The following is a 16,210-nucleotide window of genomic DNA, read 5'->3' on the forward strand; positions in this document are numbered from 1 at the left end:
CTGACCCCAAACTGCTTTAAGAAGTGACTTGGAGTGTCGAGAGCATGAAAAGCAGCTTGCTGTCACTCCTCAAGCCTTGGTAGGGCTAAATGAGGTCTGGCTCCGTTCCCACAGGACTTCCTGCCTGCCATGATTTTTCCGTTGCTGCCTTTGTGAAGATTTGTCTGATTCAAGGTCAGAAGTTAGTGGCTAAAATTGACAGACTGACACATGAGAGAGAGACACGGCTTCTGAGGGCATCAACCAGAACCCCCACAGGGCAAGAGCCGTAGCAACATTTACAACTTCCTTTTCGATAAGAAAAACGTCTCCAAGTTCCAGGAAAAGATTTTCTCACCACACTGTGAAAACGAGCACAAAGAGACATTTCGCTGCGAATTTTTTCCTCTCACAAATTTCTGAATCCAGGGTTAGCAGAAAAGGAGAGGTGGGAAGCAGGATTTTCTTGTCATTATTATGACGGCGTGGCCTTGGTCATGAGCCGTGACCTTCTTTCATCCCTGCTCCTTGATCTGGAGGATGGGAAATAGTAGAGACTCAGAAATCTAGTGGGAGACCCCAAGAACAGTGCCTGGCACACAGTGGGCCCTTGGTGCGTGTTAGCTGTGACGAGGAGGAGAGCAATAAAGAACATTCTGTGTCACTAGAACGATCTGAGCTCTGACTAACGTGCAGGGAAACAGCTTAACTGAGTGCTTAAAAATACATACCTTCAGCTCCTCTCCCACAGACACTACAATTTTCCTTATTATAAAAGGTCTACTGATGTTGATTTCAGTATTTTGGCAAGTGATTGGTCAGAAAGAAATTGTGATTATTTATCTAGGTAGCCTGGAAATATCAACCTGTTGGGACTATTTTCTAAAATAAGGAGGAAGGAGCTGGAGTAGCAGAATTAAAAATTTACTTGGCTGTCTTCCAGGGATCGTGTAAGAGCTCTGGGAGCCAGATCAATGGCAGCTCTGAAAATATTTGGAATATGCGCCTACCTTTTACCCAGGGAAACTATCAAAGCATAGCCCACTGAGCCACAGGACATTGTCTTAAGTTTTCAATTTCAGCTCTGTCTATGAAATAAATGATTTATAACTAGGGACCCAGGTGATGAAAATCCAGGGGCAGTTTCTGTTTTATTTTAGCCCCAAGGTTATGAGTAGACTGCATTTCAAAGCAATGGGAAATGTGCATTTCCCTTGCTAGTTTGATTTTCTAAATGTCACTGTACAATGTGATAAATGTTCTGATCAGTCATCGTTTGGAATTAGCACATATTCTAGTTAAACAAGGACTTTGAATCAGTAGAGTTAACATGTACAGATTATGGAACTGGAAGGCAATAGATTATGATAAAAATGCACTTCAGTAAACTGACAACTAAAATCATTGACTCCTTCTTAGATGTTTTTGCAGGTTTTTGCAATGCCCCTGAATCATTATTGGGATGTCAAATATAGGGGCCCCTGCCATTATACTTAAGTAATTCGAAATTCACAAACAAAGGAATGCATCCAAGGAGGAACCTTGTGTATAAATGTGGGTCAGAAAGTGTTAATAATGGGCTAAATACTAAGAGAAGAGAAGAGAAGCTACAAGAATGCAGAGAAACGTTTTCATACAAATATAAACCTTTCTTTCTATACATAATTTGTATACTCATTATATGTATTGAAATATATATATTTTATATCAATGATTTTCATAGAGGTGGGGAGCCAGAAGGATGTATCACAACCCAGAATGGAGAAGGGGTTTTTTTAAACTACACATACACCTTCCCTCCTCCTCTTAATCTCTTTTCTATCAAGATTCTGAGATACATCTACACCCACGTAGGCATGACTGAGAATCATGGACTCGATATCCTTTGGTCAACAGAAGAAAATTTCCTCCAGCCTTTCATTTATTCATTCCGAGAGCATCTGATGTTTTAAGTTATGCAATTGGCATTCACTTGCTTCCTTACATGCTAAATATCAGAGCCTAAGTATTTCATTGATTACAGCTGATGTTTGATCGCCACTGTTGTTTCATCACTGTGGAAATGAATACTTGAGGGACACTTTGGAGGGTGCTATATATAGGCTGCTCTGTGTAAAATTCTTTCTATAATCAATGATGCCAGGTATCGCATTAGAAAATTCACACTATGCAAGACTTGCATTTTTAAAGCTCCTGCCATGAAAGAACAGTTTCCAGCCGGTTTTCTGTTGTCTGGCTCATTCAGACATAATATTAACTACTTCTGCCAATACTATGTAATGAAAGCACTATGCACACGGGACACTAAAATATTTACCCAAAGGCCTTGTGGAGGCAAAGAGCCTACTGCATATTATATTCCCATGATCTTTGCAACATGATTGCGAGACATGCCAACTTGGATATTAAAGGATGAATTTCACAGAGGCATAACATCATGAAAAAGAAATTATTTCTGACTATGGGGATTATGCTAATCAAGTAGTTAAGACTTTATCTTAGATCTTTGGAACCTTCATTCTGCACACATTCAGGGAAATGTTCAAATCTAGTTGGTATTTCTTTATCATCAAGTGTAAAGTGATGTGCACCATCTGCTCTTGTTGCATACCGTAGTTCACACTTTCCATTTGGTGTTCTGGGACAGGTATTTGAATTTCATTTGATGACTGAGGCTCTAAATGGCTGTGTAGGTTAGTTGACCCCTGTTAGTTTTTGTTCAAAGGAGGCTGGGGTTTGAGCTTATAAAGTACCATGCCTAGGCTTGTACTCAGGTCTGCAGATTTAACAAAACACTTTTAAGCTTAGGTTGGAATTTTTAATAAATGACAATCGAGAATACTGGCGGCATGTTAAAAAAAAAAAAGCCAAGTGCACAATCAGCACACATTATTGAGAAATCTGCAAAAAAACCAAAGTTAGGTCATTTGAAAGTAGCTCTTCCCAGTTCTTCCCCCTCGCCCCCGACTCAGTCTATTTAGTACAAGGGTTTTCAAGTATTCTTTTAGTAGGTGAGTTAGGGACCCATGACTCGCATTTTGTAAATGAAGGTAGAAAATCCTGGTGTGGACATGGAGAGGGATTAAAGAATTACAAAAAAGTATGTAGTGGTCAGACGAGCAGAACTGAATGGACAAATAATGTGTGGATAATGAAGGAATTTGTCTTTCCAGCTTAATCAGCAATAATTATGTCGACTTATTGGTGAATCATTTTTGTAGATAAAAAATGACTGAATATAGGCACTTTCACATGGTTCACAAAAGGAAGAAAATTCTTCTGTGTCACAGAGCTCTAGGCACCAGGACGTTATTTCTGCCTTTGCTGGTTTTCCAACATTTCTTATATCAGTTCTTTCTGCATCTTTAGGAGACTTAATCTGCCCTACGGGGTCATGCTTTAGTCCACTGGTCATCTTTTGTGTTGAGCAGTAAGACCATCACCACTGAGAAAGCTCAGAGCTTGCCACCAGAGAGAGCCCTGTTTCTCCACAATACATATGTGGAAAGGAGCAAGGTCCTTTCAGGAGCCTGGGAAGGTGTCCATCGATGGCCACCACTCCAACTTCTAAAAATCTGACCACCGTGCCCTTCTTAATCAGCTGCAATTCCCAGTGGTCTGAAATGAGCAGGCAATCTCTACTACTCTTCACGTACTGCAGTTATGTGGTGCTCATATTTATCTGGCTGTGTGCACAAGGGTAAGTGTGTTTATGTAGGTTTTCAAACCACATTTACCTTTGTGTAGAATGATAATATACGTGAAAAGTAAATGATACATTTTTGTAATTCAGATAACTGGAATAAATACAATTTAGTTCAAGAAATGCAGGATGACTCCCAAATGAAGGTAAGCAGGATAATCTCACCTTTGTACCAAATGTTGATTTGTACACAAAAAGTTAAGGTTCAGTACACCATACGGAGGGAAGTGTGAGGATTATTAGAGCATGCAAAAGGAGAGGGAGAGAAAACTTACCACAGCCTGGAACCATCAAGACCAAAAGAAGAAAAGAGTAAACATCCACATTAAAATCTGGTAGGAAAGCAGTAGGGTTTGTTTCTACCTGTTTAGTATCCCTATATTAGAGACGGGCTGGAGAAACCATCAGGTGGGCATCTCACTTTCAAGACCGGGCTATTCATGGCAGCTTATTACTTTTTTCATTGGGAGGATTGCCTGAAGGATTGTAGATTTGAATCTTGGTTGGCTGAGAACCATCTTGTGTGTCACTTCTCTGGGTCTCAGTTAGCCTGCAGCCATTTCCCCAAAACCCTGTCTTTTCCCCTGCCATCCCTCAACGCCCACATTCCCTTCCCAATGGGGTGTTCTGCCGTTTTCTTGCTAATGTTTCATCAAGGGCAAATATTGCTTCTTTTCTTCATGATGTTCAAGATACCATTCCCTATCTTCCTCCTCCTCCCCTGAATATTCCCTCATTGTCTCCCCGAAATGTACACTACCACTTCAAATAGTTCCGATTCTTTTCCTGGGACCCCACACATGTCTACATTTAGTCTCTATCTGTGGACCGTCTCTACCCGCTTTGGCTATCTCCGCAATCCTGGTGCAGCTGTGCACATGGGAAAATCTCAGTTGGATTAATTTGTTTATGGTAAGTGGCTAATGGGTGACACTTTTCTTTCCAGGTAGAGAGCAGCTAATCTTTATTAATTCGGAAGTTAGTTTTTAAGCTGCCTTTGGCGATTAGGGGAAAATAGATGTTTTTCAGAAGACTTTAATGGGAAATAATCTAGAATGACCATGCTGGATTTGACTTCTTCAGCTGCTGCCTTCAAACATTCCGAGGAGAAAAAGAAGCTATTGGCAATACTGCTTTATGTGAGTGAGGGGAAGGAAGGGAAATGAGAGAAAACGAGAGGGATTCCAACTATGAAAATAAAAGGATGAAATGTTCATGCACACAAGTCAGAGTCCGAGGTATGCTGCTGAAATAATGCCTGGGTTTGCTCCACCTAAAGTGCTGCTCAGAGACATTCATAATTAATATAGAATATGTTCACTTAATTTTCCAGCTAATGCTATGGCTTGCTCATATTATTATTCTGGTTCACTGCTAAGGTGGGAAGCTGGGAAAGATAACTTGACAGTTATACTGACTCACAACACAGGGGGAAAATATAACATAAGGCATTGTGCCTAGAATCAGTGGTAGTTTAGAAGGAGGGGGAAAGAAAATGCGTGATTGTAAAGTCAAAGGGCTTTGATATGGTGGAGGCCCTAGGAAGTCTTTATTTCCCAGAATGCTGTGAATTTCATTTCTTAAAACATGTTCAATTTAATTTCACCTTAACATATGACCTTAAACTATAATTAGATATTTGGGGTTAACTGGGAAGAAGAGGATGCTGAAAAAGAAACGCTCTCTTTCTCCAAGAAGTTAGAAATCACTGGTTTACCTCAATTTGTATTAAGACCCCTAGATTTCTCTGCCCCTTTGTTCCCCAGTTCACTACATTCCCATGGACAAACATACGACCCTCACATCCAGAAAAACCCTCAAATATACCCAGACACACCCACATCCTCTTAATCCCTTGCCATGTGGAGTTTGATGTCTCATAGAGAATGAAAGACAGTTTCATTGTTTAACAGAATGTAGAGGCCACATAGCTTCTGGTGAACTTACCTGCCCATAAAATGCTACACGATAGTAGCGACCAAACAGCCGCTTCTCTGAGTTGACCACCTCTGCAACTTTTAGATATGATCGATGAATGTCGTAGTAGAGATCTGATAATTTCTGAAACCATAAATCAAAGGGTTTCATGAAGGTGATGCTGACACAGAAAACAGGGAGTTTTCCCTTTTGAAAATTATAAGTAATTCACCAATTTAAAGCAGGATGTTTTGACCAAGCTCTGGGCTCAGGAAACGTACTTTGAAGTCTCTCTGCTTCTCGAAGACAGCAATGATGGGTTTGTTGACATCAGCGATGAGTTCGTATCGCTCAGACTTCCAAAGAAACTCCACACACATGTAGAGCTGCTCCACCAGGATATTCTGCAATCCCCCAAATCAAATGAGATTTTACATGACTGTGTAAATATGGTGTACTCACTGTGGTTCATCCCTAAAACTTGTTTTCAAAACTGTTACACTGTCAGTTTTCTTTATAGTGGGGTTTCTGTGTTCCCTGTCTTTGTTCTTGGCATTTACACCCATCCTGGAAGCGATGGTGGGGTCTTCTTGGATTCTTCTCTTTCCATCACCAAATTAGTCCTTCAGACTTGCTAATTTGAATCTATGAAATGCCTTCAGCTCTGTCTAGTCCTTTCCATTTTTATGGTCACTGCCTTAGATCAAACCCCTCTTCCTTCACCTCCAGACCCCATAGTGGTCTTCTAGTAATCTGTTTTCCTTCTGGTCCATCTTATGTGCTGTTCTCCAGGAATCCTTCTTTCTAAAATGTAAATCTGGTCATGAGCTCTCCACTGCCCTAAACCTTTGTAGGAACTCCAGTGTCTCTGAACGGCCATCCAAACTCTCTAGCACAACATTGAAGGAGCTCCATGATTAGGCACCAACCTCCCTTTCAGTGCCCCCACCCGTTGTCACTGACTTTGCACTTTGGGTACCCCATCCTGTACCACTCCACTCTCAGAATACTTTTATACCTCCACACATTTACCTGTGTGTGGCTACACCTATAAGAACCTTCAAGTCTCATCAATGGCAAGATCCAGTGCAAAAGTCTGGAGAGCTTTCATATATGTCTCATCCATCTACATCCCAACCACTGTCACTTAAAAAGTTGTTTCCTTTTAATTGCCTAGATTTATACTTGTTGGGTCTTAGACTGGCTACTCTCCACCCTGAAAAAAGTTTGTCCTTCTCAAGATTCTAAACTCTTTGAAAGTCAGAATTATGTCTTATTTATCTTTGTCCTCCATCCTGAACTCAATGCCTCACATATATTAGTTGTTTAATAAATATTCAGCTGAATCAAATTATATACTCACTAAAAAAAGTGGATAATATTGTTGGAATCTTTTCAACAATGTCTTTGAAGAAAAGATTCTTTTTTTTTTAAAGATTTTATTTTATTTTATTTTGACAGAGAGAGACACAGCGAGAGAGGGAACACAAGCAGGGGGAGTGGGAGAGGGAGAAGCAGGCTTCCCGCGGAGCAGGGAGCCCGATGCAGGGCTCGATCCCAGGACCCTGGGATCATGACCTGAGCCAAAGGCAGACGCTTAACGACTGAGCCACCCAGGCGCCCCTGAAGAAAAGATTCTTAAACGTTATTTGAAATAGTTAACATAATAAATATGTATCTGAATTTACTGTTTATTTGCAAGGTATACTAAATTAATATAAATCATATATAAAATTTAATTAAAATTGGCCCCCAAATTTGCTTTCTGTATCCCTTTTTTTTCAATCTACATAACATTAAGATTTAAACAGTTAGCTTATGAAATATTTCATTTACTTGATGAGGGAGCTGTTTAATTTATCAGAATTGTTGCTATGTAATTGCCACTAGAAAGCTTCTTTAGATTAATGAAAAATAACCATGGTTTGCAAATCAAAAAGTTTTTTGCAGAGGGCGCCTGGGTGGCTCAGTTGGTTAAGCAACTGCCTTCGGCTCAGGTCATAATCCTGGAGTCCCTGGATCGAGTCCCGCATCGGGCTCCCTGCTCAGCGAGGAGCCTGCTTCTCCCTCTGACCCTCCCCCCTCTCATGTACTCTCTCTCATTCTCGCTCTCTCAAATGAATAAGTAAATCTTTAATAAAAAAAAAAGGTTTTTTGCAGAAACTAGTGAGCCTTTCTGTTCAAGTGTATTTACAAACAAACTTTCTAATGCATTAAAAAAAGTTGTGACCAGCTCACAAAATTTTCAGCATCCCTTATGATGTTTACCAAAGGACTAATGATTTCATATCTTATAGAAGAGCTGACATTATATATTTGGGAAGTATTATATATATATAGACATTATATAAATAGAGAAGTAAAGTTTAGTTTAAATATTCATTGAAAATTATGCTTTATCAATGGAATTTGAGATCTATTAATCTCAGCTTTTTAGCCTGTCTTTCATTTACCCTAAGTCCTATTCTACAGTAATTTTATTTGATTTATGAATAAGATTTTCTCCTCCATCTTTAGCTTAATGTAACAGTTCAATGCATCTTTTTACTCAGTTACTGTACACTAGATTATATGGATCTAACCTCATTGTATGGTGTGTCTTGCATTCCTGAATCTTCTTTCATTGCTCCTTCTTCTTTAATATTTGGTGTAATGCTCAGAAAAGCTGGCCAGCCCATAGAGAACATGCCTTGAGAGGACCAAACAAAATGAGACATTATTATTTGAGCCAAATCCTGTTTGGAATAGATAATGCCTTTCTTTATGATGTTACAAGTGGTAGTACAATAAAACTCACATAGTCAACGAGATGGGTATATAATGACTGTTGATAAATATTCTCTCCCAGGGCAACCAATGATCCTGTTCTCTAATTTTGTATCATTTTTCAAGTGACACATTTTCTTTTAGAACGTGGCACAGAATTATGGACAGAATACAGAATTTGTAGGTAGACATGGTTCCAGTGTTTTAATTTGGCCAGACTCTTTGAGCCTGTTTCTTCCCATTTGTTAAACTGAAGATGTTAATATCTATTTCAAAGGATAGTTGAAAGAATTCAATACATTAATATTTGAGAAAACACCTGGTATGGTCAGTGCATTATGGAAACAATGTTCATTCCTTGCCAATTTTCACTCTTTTGCATTATCTAAATTTTCCTAGCACTGTGGCTACCAAGATAAAAATAAAAAGATCTGGCTCTACAGATAATATACAAAGACAGTTGATCATGGACAATGTCCCCAGAGGGAGGATTGGAACTGAATAGTAGAGAATTTGAGTAGTCAGGAGCACAGCGTGGGGTAACAGACCAGCCTTTGAACTTTGGCCCCATCACAAGCTTACCATGAACTCTGGGTTAGGTTGTATCACTTCTCTTGGTTTTCTCACTTGAAAACAGCACGCCATAATAGCACCTAACTCAAAGACTTATTACTGGCAACTAATCAAGATATTGCCAGCATAGAGTCTAGTGTGGGCCCTTACATGGAGCAAGTGCTTTTAAAATTATAGCTAATCCTGTTGTGAGATATTTTCATTTTTAATTATCAGCTCATGGGCTATGTAACTCAGTGATCACTCCCCAAAAGTGCTTGAAATTATAATTAGGATAATTGTTGCAATCTAATCTTTGCATTAAAAATTCTACTTTCCTACTTTTGAAAATAATAATATTACTTCTGTAATTAAACATATATTAATATATGACAATCGATTAGCAGGGATATATAGGAGAGAAAATCATTATATATTTTTTGCAGGATGATGGTCATTATTACAGTTGTATTTTCTGGAGTTGCTTATATTTGGTGATACTCTTATTAAGTGCACATTGTACTGAAGGGATACTTTATTCCTCTGACCTAGCAACATCATAATATAAAAGTATGCTGAGGACTTCAGATATATGCCAATGGATATGAATATATGTTAATGCATCATAAAAAATCACCTTCCTTAGAGTTTACTAAACAAATATATTCTTTTCTCAATGGGTGTGTTAGAGTCCAGTGTTACTTTAGGTCTGGAATGGGTATTTAACGTTTTTTGAATATTAAGATTTCACACAATATTTTGGGATATAAGTTTCCATAATTTCTCAAACTGACCTCTAGTTTTATCAGGTTTTTTCAATTTTGTTTTTTGTTAGAATTTGAAATCATTTTTATGGAGCTGTACAGTGTCTGATTATAATACAAAATAGACGGGGAAGAAGGGTACGTTAGACAAAACAGTGATGCGTTTGATGACGTGCATATAAAAATGAAGCTAAATTGTAAGTATGGAGCTAAGCAGGAAGATCCCTGAATTTTAGCGTGGACACGATTCATCATGCCAGATCTGGTCTTCTCCTCAAACAAGTGACTTCCCTGTCTCACAGTTCACTTTGGTCATTTGGTTCAAATGCCTTATTTGCAAAATCCACTGAGAGTCTTTAGAAAATATATGCATATTTAAAAGAATAGGGATTAATTAAGTTTCCAAAATATTGTAACTAAAGTCCATTTAACTTTTGTTCAGTTATTTTGATTTTAATATTTAAAGATTTGTTTCTGTTTTTCATACACTGAGGTTTCCACTACACTTAATACATCGCTGGCCATAACCTTTGGGTTTGAACAAACTTTTGCAAGAGAAAACAGGTTAAGTGGATTAGCTATATTGCCAAATGTTTTACAAAGAGTAATTCTTTAGGTATTGTTACAAAATCTTTCATCAAACTTTAAGGATGACATATTCTTAATTAAAGGAAATCAATACTGTAAATTATTGTATGTTGTAAATTGTCTGAATCAGTTTATGCTTTTAAAAAAGGAAATGGAACATGTTCATTATAGAGTCCTGTATATATATTTCTGGCATTCCTTTTTTCAAATGAGTCGTCTTATTACATTTCAAAATTTAAATAGATTTCTCTTGCAATTTTAAACAATTTTAAAATAAAATCCCAAGGGCAAACTAGTATGCAGATTGGTAGCAAATATGGCCATGACTCAGAATCCTACATATTGGATAAGATGTAATTCTATGTGCTGAGAACTTTTCAGTTCTACACTTCATAAATTTGGGTAGATTTTGGAGTGGTAGGAGCTTCAAGCTTTTACAGTGGGAGTTATGAAGGTCTGAGATAGTTTTTGCTTCTAAGAATACATTTAAAAGTTTCATCAAAGTAGACTTTAAGCAGCAATGTGATTTCTTCTGTACTGTTCCATGGGGGTAAAGTTTATGCGGGAGAGTTAGGCCACTCACTTCCTCCACCAGGAGCTGTTAGTAATGGGTAGCTATCACAGGGGTGGATATCCTCCGGGAGCAGGGATGGTGTGCAAATCTTTTCCATTTTCCAGTAACCTATGGTAGTGCAAGATGAGGTTAAGACATTGCTACATGTTGGTGTTAATACAAGCTTATGAGACTCTAAATCATTAACCAATGAAACATTCTCATTTTGAACTAAGAGTTTGACCAGTTAGCCTTTTTGTACATAAAATAAACATGATAATGGCATGAGAGAGCTAAAATTTATAAGTACAGTATAATTAGAAATATCTGTGAAAATTAATGTTACTAAATAAAACATAACTGAGATTAATACAACCTAAAATTAATAAGTTAATTGTAATTTAGGTTTCAACATGTCAACTTCTAGACTTTGCTCCCTGCACATGGTCGTCTTACCCTTCCTTTTCAGGTATTCCGCAATGAGGGCAGCTATATGGATGTAGCACATAGCAGCCTGTAATAAAAAGGAAAACCGTTTCAGAGGAAGGCACAGTGTAGATTTTACTATTTGTCTAATCAGGACGAATCTTCCAAGGTGACTCGGTATTCCTCGTGAGAATATGTGGAGGAATCCTTTTAATGAAAGAATCAAAACCAAGAATAGATTTGATTTCCAAAAAGTTCACAATCAAGAATACAATTTTTTTTGGAACTTTTGTTTGTGTTTTTCTGGGAGTAGTCTTCAAGTGGGTGAATGAGCTGAATTGAAGAATTTTTCAATAGAACTACCTTCCTTCCTTAATATTTAAGTCTAATGTATATATTTTTAAAATCCACAATTTTCTTTTCTTGGTAAAACTACAAGCTACAGCATCAGGATCTAAATTGGGAGTAAAATTAAGCTTTTTTCCTTCCAGTAATGGCCTCCTTTGAATATCTACTATTTTTAAGATGGTTGCTTCACAAGGTGGTACTTGATTAAATAGTGTGGCCTAATGTAACATGTGTGCTCCCGCCCAACCAGACTATATGGCGATTTTATTATTCTCTCTTATCTCCTGAAAAGCCTTGAACATTGCTGAACACGTACTAGAACTTGACCTGCTGAAGGGTCCAAATGACTTCAGCTTTTCCCTTTGAAGGTTGTGGAGTTATTTCTCCATTTTCTGGACCATCCAAGGGAACTGGAGTTTCTCATTCTTGTCCCACCAAAATGCCTCCAACCGAGGTTTCTAATTGGCTCTATTTCTATCCCAGGATCCCTCACATGCATTTAGAAGAACTTCAGGTGTTAGGACTATCCCAGATAAAACAATCTTTTCCCCAAAGGGGCATATTTCTGAGAATAAGGCAGAAATTTTTTCCATTTGGTGTCCTGAAACCACTTGGGGGCTGTGAATTGCTGCATAAAAATCCACCTGGTGTTTGAACTGACATAAAAAAGTTAGCTATTGATCTATAACCTTCACACAATGCACTCGCCTCACATGGCTTGTGGGAGTGTTAATATTTCCATCCCCAGTTCAGACTAGCTGCAAATGAGGACAGATTACTGCAGCCTGAGATAACTCACCATGGTGGCAAACTTCCCCATCTGACTCCAATTACAGGGAAGACATTTTAAAACACAGAACATTAACTTATATAACTCAATTTCCACACACCCTTACAATGATCCTCCTTAGTCTTAGGCTTTTAACCTTCAGTTCTGCATTGCATATCCTACAATTGCAGTTGATACCAACAACTCTGGCCTTGACTTGGTATTATTTACATGGAGTTGGGCATTCTTGTATCCTACATGCAAATTTAATGCACATCATCTATAATTGGGTCATATCTAGATGAGTGGAAAAATATGGTATTCAACTGTAAATGAAAGTCCAATCGTCCTGATAAAGAGGAAAATGCCAATGGAGAAGGACTGAGCCTTCGCTAATCACCTCGGATAAGTCTCCATTTCTCGCGTGAATCTTGGCCATGCTTTCGAGCCAGGTCCTCCGCAGCTCAGGGGTGCTTGCATAGGAGTTTGCCAGGCTGTACTGGAGATCCACCAGCATCTCAGGGTCCTTCTCATGCTCCTTCATCTGAGCTGTCGCCATCAAAACCGTCCTTATACGTTTCGTCAGATCTTTCACCTCTGCTGGGAAGTTGCTGTTCTTTGGAAAACAGAGAGCCTGGGTCATTATCTGTTCCTAATTCCTAAGGTAGGTTACTTAAGTTATGCTATTAATTATGGCTTGGCTTCACAGTTTGGTGCATTCTCTTTATTGTTCATAAATATGTACTTTATATATGATTCCATGTATTGATTGTGGTTGTACACATTTGAACATAAGAACTGCAGTGGACTCCATCTTATCTGCTCACCTAGCTTCTTTAGTAAGAGCATCCTGATTGTTCTTCGAGGTGCTCTCCTCTCTGGCTCTGGTTCATGTGATTTGAAAGGGTTTACCTCATTTGGAGGCACCAGCGGGTGGCCCACCAAACTGGCCTGGCCAATCAACTGGCCAAGCCAGTGATCGGTGTAGGAATGGGGATCTGATACAAGGTTTAGACAAAGAGATTCAGGTCTGGGACTTTGATTAGCACTATAGAATGAAGTGCTTTTACTTTTCTATTCTTTTATTTTTTAAACAATTTTATTTATTTATTTGAGACTGAGAGATAGTATGAGCTGAGGGAGAGGGGGAGGGGCAGAAGGAGAGGGAGTAGCAGATTCTCTGCTGAGCAGGTAGCCCCACACAGGACTTGATCCCAGGACCCTGGGACCATGACCTGAGCTGAAGGCAGACACTTAGGGGGCTGTGCCACCCAGGTGCCCTGATGCACTTTTTTTCCATTTATAGGATAGTCCAGTGTCCTCAGAATTTCTGAGAGAGTAAGCTCATGGGGAGAGCCTACTTGTAAATGAAGTAAACAAAGAGGAATACTGAACTGAGAGAGAGAGGCAAAAATCGAGGCAGTAGGGGAAGGGGGCCTGAAAACATGATGATTTTTTTAATTAAAAAAAACCTTCTTTATTAAAAATTTATTTCCAGTTTTATTCAGAAGTAACTGACATACATCAATGGATGAGTTTAAGGCATACAGCATGGTGGTTTGATTTATATATATTGTGAAATGAGTACCACAATCGGTTCAGCTCACATCCATCTCCCCATGTAGATGCAGTACAAGGGAAAGAAAGATAAAAAGGAAAAAGGAAAAAAAAAAATTCCCCGTATGATGACAAGTCAGGATTTTCTCTCTTAACAACTAACTTTTCTATATAGCAGGAACAGTGTTAGCTACAGTCATCATGTTGTACCTAACATCCCTAGTTCTTATCTATCTGACAATGAGAAGTTTGTACCTGTTGACCACCTTCCCCCAATTTCCCCACTCCCCACCCCCTGCCTCTGATAACCTCAAGTCTGGTTTCTTTTTCCACAATATTCAGGGGTTTTTTTTGTTGTTGTTGTTAAGGTTACACATATAAGTGAGATCATACAGTATTTGTCTTTGTCTGACTTATTTCACTTAACAATTCACAAAATTTCACTTTGGCTGACTTAATGTCTTCGATGTCCATCCATGTTGTCACAAATGCTAGGATTGCCTCAGTTTTTTTTTTTTTTAAGATTTTATTTATTTATTTGACAGAGAGAGACATAGCGAGAGCAGGAACACAAGCAGGGGGAGTGGGAGAGGGAGAAGCAGGCTTCCCGCAGAGTGGGGAGCCCGATATGGGACTCGATCCCAGGACCCTGGGATCATGACCTGAGCTGAAGGCAGACGCTTAACGACTGAGCTACCCAGGCTCCCGGATTGCCTCAGTTTTTATGGCAGAATGCTATTCCATTGAATAAACACACCACAACTGCTTTATCCATTCACTCACTGATGGACCTTGTTTCCATGGCTTGGCTATTGTAAATAATGCTACTATGAATGTGGGGGTGCAGCTATCTTTTCGAATTAATGTGGAAACATTATTTTAATCCCTGGGTTGAGCCATGCCTGATGCCAGACTCTATCCCTTGACTTTCCAGTACTATGACTAAAGAGTCTTCAGAAACTTTTTTTTTAAGTCTTCAGAAATTTGTAAAAGAAAGATTCAAAAAATTTGACCAAGAATAGGATTATGAGAGAATCACTGTGTTTCTGGAGGTTTGTGGTTAGTTTTCTTGTTATATCCCATTCAAGCACACATCTTGCAAATTCCACTTAACGGATGACAGACTGACAGTGGTCAGAGCTGTTTGTTAATTCAAACAAGCAAACTCAACATTACACTCAGTTCAAGTCTCAACAAACAAAATACAAAACCTGTATTTTTTTATGATTTTGATATTTCACAAAATCATTCAGTTTAGTCTTATTCCTAAATCTTTGAAAATGTCCACAAGGCATTTCTTACTTTCATCTGCTTGTCTCCATTAGCAAAATTATTGGTAATTGCAAGGGAATGTTGAAACCTAGAGCCTCCAATCCCAGCATCGGCTATCAACTGGCTTACGGCCTTGATGAGCTAGAAGAGAAAAGAAAATGGTAACTCAGAAATAATAATTTTAAAGAAATTACTGGATGAATGTATCATTGATTTCTCCCTGTGGGTCCAAGGTAGCATCTTCATGCACTAAATTTTTAGAAGGTCATGTCATCTAGGGCATTTCCTATAATTTAAAATATTTATATAAGAAGGTTGCAGGAATCTTGGGGTGCCTTAAAGAAACACATTTCTGCGTGCAGAATCTGGTGGGGTTTGGCATCCTAGAGATAGCCATGGTTTCCCGAGTCGTGTATTCTATTTGATTTTGTTCCCTGGCAGAAGAAAGGAAAAGTCCAAGTGGAGTTATGGGCTTTGCTGATTTCTGCCCAGCTGCCCTCTTCCTCTGAGTGAGAGCTGAGTGTGCTGAGTGTCTTTAAGGAGGGCTTTGGTAGAGGAGTTGGTAGCTCTTGCCCTGGGGCCAGGAGCCTTCTATCAGTGCTGGAACAGATGAGCGGTTTTCACAACAAATTACTGAAATTTGGCAGCACTTACTTGTAAGTGGGACCGGACAATTGACTTTTGCTTGTTAAATTCAAAATTCTTCCTCATGAAAAAGTACAGAAGTGCTGATGCTTCAGTCTGTGTTGACCGTGACCTGTGGTTACAGCATTTCAGGACTTCATAGCAGAACGATCCACACAGGTCGGCCGGCCCCTGAAAGAATGCTGAAGGAAACTATGGAAATAGAAGGACTGGTTAAGGGCCGACCATGCTTTCAAGTTGCTCTGTTTATGCCCAATTTTAGAATTCCTTAAAACACAATCCAACTTCTTTTTTTTTTTAACCTTGTCTTTTTCTTCCATTTGCAAGTGGAAGGGATAGAATTGTATTTATTTAAGTCTATATTAATATTT

At 38.8% G+C, this 16,210-nt stretch overlaps 1 protein-coding gene across 3 annotated transcripts in view; it reads right to left on the reverse strand.

Moving 5' to 3' along the window:
• DOCK10 (dedicator of cytokinesis 10) overlaps positions 1-16,210 on the reverse strand; it is a 252,381-nt gene that overhangs the window by 13,415 nt on the left and 222,756 nt on the right. For all 3 annotated transcript variants that reach the window (XM_044913434.1, XM_021682949.2, XM_021682948.2), the window contains exons 43-50: positions 15,849-16,031; positions 15,225-15,335; positions 12,766-12,981; positions 11,279-11,336; positions 10,853-10,951; positions 8,182-8,288; positions 5,881-6,003; positions 5,630-5,743 (exon numbers count right to left, since the gene is read on the reverse strand). In XM_044913434.1, coding sequence (XP_044769369.1) covers positions 5,630-5,743; positions 5,881-6,003; positions 8,182-8,288; positions 10,853-10,951; positions 11,279-11,336; positions 12,766-12,981; positions 15,225-15,335; positions 15,849-16,031 — 1,011 coding nt within the window. The remainder of the gene's footprint in view (positions 1-5,629; positions 5,744-5,880; positions 6,004-8,181; positions 8,289-10,852; positions 10,952-11,278; positions 11,337-12,765; positions 12,982-15,224; positions 15,336-15,848; positions 16,032-16,210) is intronic.

Source organism: Neomonachus schauinslandi, chromosome 3, assembly GCF_002201575.2.
Source record: "Neomonachus schauinslandi chromosome 3, ASM220157v2, whole genome shotgun sequence".
Taxonomy (NCBI): domain Eukaryota; kingdom Metazoa; phylum Chordata; class Mammalia; order Carnivora; family Phocidae; genus Neomonachus; species Neomonachus schauinslandi.